The sequence below is a fragment of the Rana temporaria genome, chromosome 9, assembly GCF_905171775.1.
Source record: "Rana temporaria chromosome 9, aRanTem1.1, whole genome shotgun sequence".
NCBI classification, from domain to species: Eukaryota; Metazoa; Chordata; class Amphibia; order Anura; family Ranidae; genus Rana; species Rana temporaria.
The window spans coordinates 182,687,320-182,698,481 of NC_053497.1; the positions used below are offsets into that span (position 1 = coordinate 182,687,320).

At 41.1% G+C, this 11,162-nt stretch overlaps 1 protein-coding gene across 1 annotated transcript; it reads right to left on the bottom strand.

The window, feature by feature from the left end:
* Positions 1–516: 516 nt before the first annotated feature.
* Positions 517–9,004, bottom strand: LOC120914506. Its single transcript, XM_040325181.1, has 4 exons — positions 8,447–9,004; positions 8,277–8,327; positions 3,166–3,324; positions 517–1,629 (listed from the first exon to the last, which is right to left on the bottom strand). The coding sequence occupies exons 1-4, from the start codon at positions 8,753–8,755 to the stop codon at positions 1,453–1,455; spliced, it is 696 nt and encodes a 231-aa protein (XP_040181115.1). The 5' UTR covers positions 8,756–9,004; the 3' UTR covers positions 517–1,452.
* Between the last annotated feature and the right edge of the window lie 2,158 nt (positions 9,005–11,162).

Sequence of the window (11,162 nt, forward strand, 5' to 3'; positions counted from 1 at the left end):
ACTGGGGGGAGTGGTGAGTGGTGAGCGAGGGATAACCGGGGGGAGTGGTGAGTGGTGAGCGAGGGATAACCGGGGGGGAGTGGTGAGCGAGGGATAACCGGGGGGGGAGTGGTGAGCGAGCGATAACCAGGGGGGAGTGGTGAGCGAGGGATAACCAGGGGGGAGTGGTGAGCGAGCGATAACCGGGGGGAGTGGTGAGCGAGCGATAACCGGGGGGAGTGGTGAGCGAGGGATAACTGGGGGGAGTGGTGGGCGAGCGATAACCAGGGGGAGTGGTGAGCGAGTGATAACCAGGGGGAGTGGTGAGTGAGCGATAACCAAGGGGGAGTGGTGAGCGAGTGATAACCAGGGGGAGTGGTGAGCGAGTGATAACCAGGGGGAGTGGTGAGCGAGCGATAACCAAGGGGGAGTGGCGAGCGAGGGATAACCGGGGGGAGTGGCGAGCGAGGGATAACCCGGGGGGGAGCAGTGAGCGAAGGATAACCGGGGGAAGTGGTGAGCGAGGGATAACTGGGGGGAGTGTGGGGCAAGAGATAACTGGGGGGAGTGGTGAGCGAGCGATAACTGGGGGGGAGTGGTGAGCGAGAGATAAATGGGGGGGAGTGGTGAGCGAGCGATAACTGGGGGGGAGTGGTGAGCGAGAGATAAATGGGGGGGGAGTGGTGAGCGAGGGATAACAGGGGGAGTAGTGTGCAAGAGATAACTGGGGGAGTGGTGAGCGAGCGATTACCGGGGGGAGTGGTGAGTGAGAGATAAATGGGGTGGAGTGGTGAGAGCGAGGGATAACCGGGGGAGTGGTGAGCGAGGGATAACTGGAGGGGAGTGGTGAGGGAACGATAACCGAGGGGAGTGGTGAGCAAGAGATAACTGGGGGGGGAGTGGTGAGCGAGCGATAACTGGGGGGGAGTGGTGAATGAGGGATAACCAGGGGAGTCGTGAGCGAAGGAAAACCGGGGGAGTGGTGAGCGAAGGATAACCGGGGGGAGTGGTGAGCAAGGGATAACCGGGGGGAGTGGTAAGCGAGGGATAACTGGGGATGTGGTGAGCGAGCGATAACTGGGGGGGAGTGGTGAGCGAGGGATAACCGGGGGAGTGGTGAGCAAGAGATAACTGGGGGGGTGGTGAGCGAGTGATAACCGAGGGGAGTGGTGAGCGAGGGATAACCGAGGGGAGTGGTGAGCGAGAGATAACCAGGGGGGAGTGGTGAGTGAGTGATAACCGAGGGGCTGGTTGGTTGACTGGTTGGTCCCTCCCAAGAAAATTGGTCACCAGCCGCCACTGACAGACTTTCTTTGATGACCTCCCGAGCGGCGCGGATCGCCGCGGTTCAGAAGCAGCAATTTGCGGTTGCCGAATGGCGCAGTTGGGAAATTTCCGGGTGTTTTGGAAAATCCAAGGAAGAAAAAAAAAATTGCAACGACATTATTATTTTGCGAGACTCTGAATAAGGAATTAACAGATGTGATCGCGTTCCGGCCAATCGCCGCGCCGGCGGTCGTATTTATGTCGGGAAGGTTCTTCGCAAATTTCTCTCTGGCGGAAAGCTTCGCAGAATTCAAAAAATCCCTTCACAAAATGCATCGCCGTCTGGTTCTTCACCTCTTTCCCGCATCGGTCGTCATGGTAGTGCTGCGAAAGACAAAACGACGAATGTAATGAGTATAAGAACGAGGGGGGGAGGGGCTTTTCTGAATTTTTACTGACACCAGGTTTGACATCATCACCAATAAATAGTCCAACTCTTGCACCACTGCGCCCCCTACTGACCAGAGAGGCTCCCGAATTTCGCTCTGTAACGAGCGCGTCGGCACCAGGGGCGAGCGAGGGGCCCCCTAGTGGTTGAAATGCGAAATTACGTTATATTACGTGATTTCGCGCGGCTGGTCGGCTAGTGGTTCCATTTTGTGTTTTTTTTTATTATTTAACACAAAAACAATTAAGGGACAAAACAAATATAAAAAAATAAAAACGCAAGAAAACGCAAAAAAAAAATCGAAATAATACCCATAAGCTCCATCTAGTGGCCGTAACATGGTATTTTCTAGAAATAACCTTCAAAATGGAAAAATTTCACATTGTGGCCCATAGATGGCGCTGATGATCACAGGAAATACAAATATTAGACACACGTTTTGGGGATGATTTGTGACATTTGCTGTGCGGCAAGCAGGAATTATGGGGCCCCTTACACAGCTTCAGGCATGGGCCCCCCCTGGAGCAGAGAACCCGGGGGGGGGGGTGCTGCCGCGAATTGAGAAGCGAGGGGGCCCTTTACAAAAAAAGTAGAAATAAAGAAAAATATATATATAAAAAAAAGGGGGGTTGTCATCCGGGACCTGGGTGATCTCCGGACCCCTAAAAAAATAAAAAAAAAAAAAAAAAAAAATTGGCCCTTTAATAAAAAATAAAATAAAAATATATTAAAAAATATATTTTTTAAATAAAAATTTAAAATTTAAATAAAAAAAAAGGAAGGGTTGCCATCTGGGGCCCTGGTGGCCTCCGGGCCCCTAAAAAAAAAAAAAAAAATTGGCCCTTAATAAAAAATAAAATAAAAATATATTAAAAAATATATATATATTTTTATAAAAAAATAAATAAAAAAAAAGGAAGGGTTGCCATCTGGGGTCCTGGGGGCCCCCCAAAAAAACTGTCCCTTAATAAAAAATAAAATAAAAATATATTAAAAAATATATATATATTTTTTATAAAAAATAAATAAAAAAAAGGAAGGGTTGCCATCTGGGGCCCTGGGGACCTCCGGACCCCAAAAAAAAAAAAAATTGACCCTTAATAAAAAATAAAATAAAAATATACTAAAAAAAATATATATATTTAAAAAAAAAAAAAAAAAAAAAAAAAAAGGAAGGGTTGCCACCTGGGGCCCTGGTGGCCTCCAGGGCCCCTGGGGACCTCCGGACCCCTAAAAAAAACAAAAAATTGGCCCCTAATAAAAAATAAAAAATTACAAAAAATATATATATATTAAAAAAAAAAAAAAGGAAGGGTTGCCATCTGGGGCCCTGGGGACCTCCGGACCCCTAATTTTTTTTTTAAAGGGGGTTGCCATCCGGGCCCCTTACAGGTGTACTGCCTGTACCCCCCTGATGGCAGCCCTGGCGGCAAGTACAATCCTTAGATGTTTATATAATTTACACGGCTCACCTCCAGCTCTTTACAATCCGTGTTCTTCAGATGCTCCACGCACTTACTTATCCTCTGACTGATACGGGTCACACTATTATCTGAGAATTTTCCGGAGATGGCTTCTGTTCCGTTTGTAAATATATCTAGAAACGATCCGGTGCAATCTATATCTTCCTCCTGAAGGAAAAGAAAAGATGTGAAACGATCATTCGTTCTGTGCGAACGGGAGAAAAATAAATGATTAGACTAGGTTCGAATGTTCCTCGGAGTGAATCAAGAAAATTCTGCATGGTGGCCACTAGATGGCGCTGACGGTAAATATTTTCTATGATCATCAGCGCCATCTGGTGGTCATTACGTGTCATTTTCCTGATGCTCGCTATTCTGTCTGAAAGAACATTCAACCTGGAGAGAAAATAGCTATATAATTTTTTTAAATAATTTAATAAGGACACTTGCCTGTCCTAGGCGCCCTCGATGTTGCCCCTTCCCCCGAGGCCGACCCCTGGATCCTGGAAGGTCCTGGCGCCGCCATCCTTACTAAGGGAAACAGGCAGCGGCTTCACTGCGCATGCGCGAGTCTCGCAGTGTTTTCTGAATGGGCGGCTGCTCTCTGGGATACACCCAGTTCCCAGAAGGCAGCACGCCGCCCCCTCCATTACCCAGAAGACCCTGCAATGAGGACGAGGAAGAAGACCCGCCGAGGTGGAGGAAGAGGCAGATTAGGAAACTTCCGCATAGCAACCGCCTTTACTGGTGAGTAAAACGTCCCTGGACCCCTGTGCAACGCCGCGGGCGCGCATCGGGGGAAAAGCTGTGCCCGCCGCGTCACGTGGGTGACGATGCGCGTGCCTGGCGGCCGCAATTCCGTGATTTTTACCCGCAATTGCCATTTACAGAGCCAGGAATGTGGATCTCCGTGTGTACATAGGAACACCGATCGGTGATTTATTTATTAAAAAAATCACAAAAGTCTTTCTTATTAAAAAATAAAAAATAAATCACAAAAGTCTTTCTGAATAAAAAATAAATAAATCACAAAAGTCTTTCTGATTAAAAAATAAAAAATAAATCACTAAAGTCTTTCTGATTAAAAAATAAATAAATCACAAAAGTCTTTCTGATTAAAAAATAAAAAAAAACACAAAAGTCTTTCTGATTAAAAATAAAAAAAATCACAAAAGTCTTTCTGATTAAAAATCAAAAAAATCACAAAAGTCTTTCTGATTAAAAAATAAATAAATCACAAAAGTCTTTCTGATTAAAAAATAAAAAAAAAACACTAAAGTCTTTCTGATTAAAAAATAAAAAATCACAAAAGTCTTTCTGATTAAAACAAAAAAATCACAAAAGTTTTTCTGATTAAAAAATAAATAAATCACAAGTCTTTTTGAACAAAAAAAATCACAAAACTTTTTCTGATTAAAAAAATAAATAAATCACAAAAATCTGATTAAAAAAAATAAACAATAAATCACAAAAGTCTTTCTGATTAAAAAAGAAGTAAATCACAAAAGTCTTTCTGAATAAAAAAAAATCACAAAAGTCTTTTCTGATTAAAAATAAATAAATCACAAAGTCTTTCTGATTAAAAAATAAAATCACAAAAGTCTTTGTGATTTAAAAAAAAAATCACACAAGTCTTTTTGATTAAAAATGTTTAAAAAATCACAAAAGTCTTTCTGATTAAAAAAAATTAAAAAATCACAAAAGTCTTTCTGATTAAAAAATAAAAAAAATCACAAAAGTCTTTCTGATTAAAAAATAAGTTAATCACAAAAGTCTTTCTGATTAAAAAATAAAAAAAATCACAAAAGTCTTTCTGATTAAAAAATAAAAAATCACAAGTCTTTCTGATTAAAAAAAATCACAAAAGTCTTTCTGATTAAAACAAAAAAATCACAAAAGTCTTTCTGATTAAAAAATAAAAAATCACAAGTCTTTCTGATTAAAAAAAATCACAAAAGTCTCTCTGATTAAAAAATAAAAAATCACAAAAGTCTTTCTGATTAAAAAATAAAAAATCACAAAAGTCTTTCTGATTAAAAAATAAAAAAAATCACAAAAGTCTTTCTGATTAAAAAATAAGTTAATCACAAAAGTCTTTCTGATTAAAAAATAAAAAAAATCACAAAAGTCTTTCTGATTAAAACAAAAAAATCACAAAAGTCTTTCTGATTAAAACAAAAAAATCACAAAAGTTTTTCTGATTAAAAAATAAATAAATCACAAGTCTTTCTGAACAAAAAAAATCACAAAACTTTTTCTGATTAAAAAAATAAATAAATCACAAAAATCTGATTAAAAAAAATAAACAATAAATCACAAAAGTCTTTCTGATTAAAAAAGAAGAAAATCACAAAAGTCTTTCTGAATAAAAAAAAATCACAAAAGTCTTTTCTGATTAAAAATAAATAAATCACAAAGTCTTTCTGATTAAAAAAGTAAAATCACAAAAGTCTTTCTGATTTAAAAAAAAAAATCACACAAGTCTTTTTGATTAAAAATGTTTAAAAAATCACAAAAGTCTTTCTGATTAAAAAATGTAAAAAATCACAAAAGTCTTTCTGATTAAAAAATGTAAAAAATCACAAAAGTCTTTCTGATTGCAAAATAAAAAAAATCACAAAAGTCTTTCTGATTGCAAAATAAAAAAAATCACAAAAGTCTTTCTGATTAAAACAAAAAAATCACAAAAGTCTTTCTGATTAAAAAATAAATAAATCACTAAAATTTGATTAAAAAAATAAACAATAAATCACAAAAGTCTTTCTGATTAAAAAAAAAATCACAAAAGTCTTTCTGATTAAAAAAAAATCACAAAAGTCTTTCTGATTAAAAAATAAATAAATAACAAAAGTCTTTCTGATAAAAAAAAATCACAAAAGACTTTCTGATTAAAAAATCAAAAAAATCACAAACGTCTTTCTGATTAAAAAATAAAAAATAAATCACAAAAGTCTTTCTGATAAACAAAAAAAAATCACAAGTTACAAGGAAGTCGTTTCTTTGTCTTATCTATGCCGACTTTGGTTGACTTCAGTCAGTAAGTTCAATAATATATGGCTACTATCACACTGGGGGCCGTGGGTTTCTTAGTGGTAAAATGGCGCCTGTTTTAGTGGCGCTTTACCGCTTTTCTGCCGCTAGCCGGACACACGATCAAAATTGCAGCATGTTCGAATTTTTTTTTCCACACACCATCATTTTAAATGACGTTTTTGAAACACGACGTTTTTTTCATGCCAAAAACGATCGTGTGTACGCGGCATAAGAAGAGGTTGAAAACTCCCACGTTGCGGCGCTTCAGATTCGGTTTTTAAGAGCTTCGGAAGCGCTGCCAATGCACTCCAGCGGGCAGGGGCGGTTTGGGAGCTATTTTTTATTTTTTTATTTGTCACTTTCAAATTTATTTTTAATTTTTTAATTAATTAAATTAATTTAATTTTTTTTTTTTTATTGCATTTTAGTGTAAATGTGACGTCTTTTTGACCCCCCAGATCTCATATATAAGAGGACCTGTCATGCTTTTTTTCTATTACAAGGGATGTTTACATTAATAGGAATAAAAGTGACACCATTTTTTTTTAAACAGTGTAAAAATAAATAAAATCAGGTAAAATAAATAAGAAAACAAAATCGCCGCGATCGTTGGAGCGAGAGCGATAATTCTAGCCCCAGACCTCATCTGTAACGCAAAACATGAAACCCGTAGAATTTTTTAACGTCTAAACGTTTTAAACGTCTATAGGGATTTATAAGGGTTAAAAGTTTGACGCCATTTCCACGAGCGGGCGCAATTTTGAAGCGTGACATGTTGGGTATCAATTTATTCGGCGTAACATTATCTTTCACAATATAAAAAAAATTTGAGCTAACTTTACCGTTATTTTATTTTTTTATTAAAAAAAAGTTGTTTTTTTTTCAAAAAAAAGTGCGCTTGTAAGACCGCTGCGCAAATACGGTGTGACAAAAAGTATTGCAACGATCGCCATTTTATTCTCTAGGGTGTTAGAAAAAAAAATATATAATGTTTGGGGGTTCTAAGTAATTTTCTAGCAAAATAAAACCTGTTTTAACCACTTAAGGACCGCCTAACGCCGATATACCTCGGCAGAATGGCACGGCTGGGCACAATCACGTACCTGTGCTAAATGCCCAGCCGTGGGTTGCGGGCACGCACCCGCAACCCGGTCTGAAGCTCCGTGACTGCGGCCGCAGGACCCGTAGACCGGATTGCCGCCGGAATCCCGCGATCGGTCCCCGGAGCTGAAGAACGAGGAGAGCTGTGTGTAAACACAGCTTCCCCGTTCTTCACTGTGGCGCCGTCATTGATCGTCTGTTCCCTGATATAGGGAAGCACGATCAATGACGTCACACGTCCAGCCCCGCCCCCCTACAGTCAGAAACACACATGGGGTCACACTTAACCCCTACAGCGCCCCCTAGTGGTTAACTCCCAAACTGCAATTGTCATTTTCACAGTTAACAGTGCATTTTTATAGCACTTTTCGCTGTGAAAATGACAATGGTCCCAAAAATGTGTCAAAAGTGTCCGCCATAATGTCGCGGTCACGAAAAAAAAAATCGCTGATCGCCGCCATTAGTAGTAAAAAAAAAAAATTAATAAAAATGCAATAAATCTATCCTCTATTTTGTAAACGCTATAAATTTTGCGCAAACCAATCGATAAACGCTTATTGCGATTTTTTTTAACCAAAAACAGGTAGAAGAAAACGTATCGGCCTAAACTGAGGGAAAAAAATCGTTTTTTTTTTATATATTTTTGGGGCATATTAAAGCAAAAAGTAAAAAATATTGAATTTTTTCCAAAATCGTCGCTCTATTTTTGTTTATAGCGCAAAAAAATAAAAACCGCAGAGGTGATCAAATACCACCAAAAGAAATCTCTATTTGTGGGGGAAAAAAAGGACGCCAATTTTGTTTGAGAGCCACGTCGCACGTCCGCGCAATCGTCAGTTAAAGCGACGCAGCGTCGAATCGCAAAAAGGGGCCTGGTCCTTTACCTGCATAATGGTCCGGGGTCTTAAGTGGTTAAACTTGTAAACACCGAGGCTGAAAAACAGGCTCGGTCCTTAAGTGGTTAAGTAACATTTTACAAATCTTACCCAAGCCGCTCTCGTAGGACCCGTCACTCTGAAGTGTTTTGTGTCATTCGCCTGCAATAAAAACCGACAAAAACATAAAATAAAAAAATAAAACTTTACATGAATGGCGTCATCGTTTTTCTCTTATTACTATTAGAAACGATCTCTGGGATCCCGAAGGCGTCTCTTACCAAATGTTTCAGTTCGATTTCCAGATCCGTTAGTAATACGGCGATGCGTTTGATGACACGATCGGGGCTGTAAACTCTGGCCGGAGAAACGCAAGGAAAAGCCGAGAAGGTAAAACCTATTCCGAGGAGAACGGCGGCGGCGGCGAGCTTCGCACGGCGCTCCATTTCCAATTTGCATGAGATAAAAAAGGAAGAGAGTTTGCAACATTGTATATATTTATATATGGCAACAATAGGAAATGTGTTTTTTTTTTTTTTCCACTCTTGTGATTGAAAAGATAAGAGCTGCTGAGAAAACGATTTCCTCATCCGATCCTCGCGGCTGATAACCTCGCGGTTGGTTGGGAGATTAAATCGCGAGCCGAAAATCTTCCTCTGGAGGGTGAAAATGTTGATGAAACTTTGAATTTCATTCTAATAAAAATATTTACAAAGTATCACTTTACAGAACTGATGGGAAGATGAAGAATCTGTTTATTCTCTTTCTCAAAGTACTGACACTTATTTACCACTTCAGCCCCGGAAGGTTTTACCCCCCCCTTAACCACTTAAGGGCCCTGCCTGTTTTTCAGACTCGGGCCCGGATTCAGAAAGCGGTCGTAAAGAGTCGTAACTCCGAATGCGGGCCGTCGCATCTCGGCGCCTGATTCATAGAATCAGATACGCCTCAATGTTGCCTAGATACGAGCGGCGTAAGTCTCCTACGCCGTCGTATCTTAGGGTGCAATATTTACGCTGACCGCTAGGGGCGCTTCCCTAGACTTCCGCGTCGAATGTGCAAATTAGGTAGATACGCCGATTCAGAAATGTACGTCCGCCCGGACCAATATGCTGCTAAATGCCCAAAGGCGTTTTTACAATTCGGCACTGCGTCGCTTTAACAGACAATTGCGCGGTCGTGCGACGTGGCTCCCAAACAAAATTGGCGTCCTTTTTTCCCCACAAATAGAGCTTTCTTTTGATGGTATTTGATCACCTCTGCGGTTTTTATTTTTTGCGCTATAAACAAAAAAAGAGCGACAATTTTAAAAAAATATATATATATTTTTTACTTGTTGCTATAATAAATATCCCAATTTAAAAAAAAAAAAAAAAAAAAAAATTTCTCAGTTAAGGCCGATACGTATTTTTCGACGTATTTTTGTAAAAAAAAAAAAAAATCGCAATAAGCGACTGGTTTGCGCAAAAGATATAGCGCCTACAAAATGGGGAACAGAATTATGATTTTTTTTTATTATTTTTTTTTTACTAGTAATGGCGGCGATCTGCGATTTTTATTGGGACTGCGATATTGCGGCGGACGTATTGGACACTTTTGACACAAATTTGGGACCATTCACATTTATACTGCGATCAGTGCTATAAAAATGCACTAATTACTGTATAAATGTGACTGGCAGGGAAGGGGTTAACACTAGGGGGTGAGGAAGGGGTTAACTGTGTATCCTGGGTGTGTTCTAACTGTGTGGGGGAAGGGGGGTGACTGGGGGAGGTGACCGATGCTGTGTCCCTATGTACAAGGGACACAGATCGGTCTCCTCTCCTCTGACAGCACGTGGAGCTCTGTGTTTACACCCCATCATTACACACAGAGCTCCACGTCCCTGCCGTGTCACCGACGATCGCGTGTACCCGGTGGACATCGCGGCCGCCAGGTACATGCATCGGCTCTTCGGCGATGCGCCGGCACAGTGTTTACCCGCCGCGCGCCCCCCAGTGGCGCGCGCGGGTAATGCACATAAAAGGACGTCTAAAGACGTCCACTTGGCACTTGAGAGCCGCGCTGTGGACGTCTTTTGTAAATAGCGCGGATCTCAAGTGGTTAATAAGTTTTAACCAGAGGGACCTCAGAGAGGTCTGTGCGCCCTTCCAGGACAGGAAAATAGCTTTTTTAACATAGAAGAAGAGTTTGCGGAGCAGTCTCTTGGCATGTGATGATAGGTGTAGTTCTTGGGGTGGATTATGTTTGGGAGGCCTAGCGCCGATGAGATGAAAGCACCCCCTTCTTCCCAGAAGTCCCGGACTACCGGGCATGCCCAGAAGCAGTGTAAGAAATCGGCCTCCTGGCCACAGCCTCGGAAACAGGCAGCCGAGGGCAGGAGACCCATCCTGTGTAACCTAGCCGGAGTGAGGTGGGTTTGATGGAAAATTTTGACCTGTATGATGCAGTCCCGGGAAGCAATAACAGAGGTTTTATACGCAGGGCTTTTTTTCAGCAGGAACGCGGGGAAACGCAGTTCCGGCACCTTTATCTCTGAATGTACGTAATGGCAGGGGGTTCTGGGGTGTACTGGAGGGTGTATTGATGCTGGCTGCTGGGGGATCTATTGTTGCTGGAGGGGATCTATTTTTTCAGATCTATTGATGATCTATTGTTCAGTCTATTGTTGCTGGGGAGGTCACTTGTCACTGGTGGGGGGACCTATTGTTGCTGGGGGGGCTCCTATGATACTGTGAGACGATCGTTGCTGGGAGACATCTACTGTGAAGGGAGGGGTCTATTTTTGCTAGCTGTTCAGAGTTTATTGTTGCTGGGGGTGCTCCATTGTTGCTGGCTACAGGGGATCTATTTTACTTCCTATCATTAACAAATTACATACAAATTACTTAGCACCACAAATGAATACTTGGTTCTGTATCCATTACTGAGAGGTGGGTAAGGGGTGAACCCAAAGAATGGTGCTCGGAGGTGGACAGGGGGTGGAACCAAGGAATG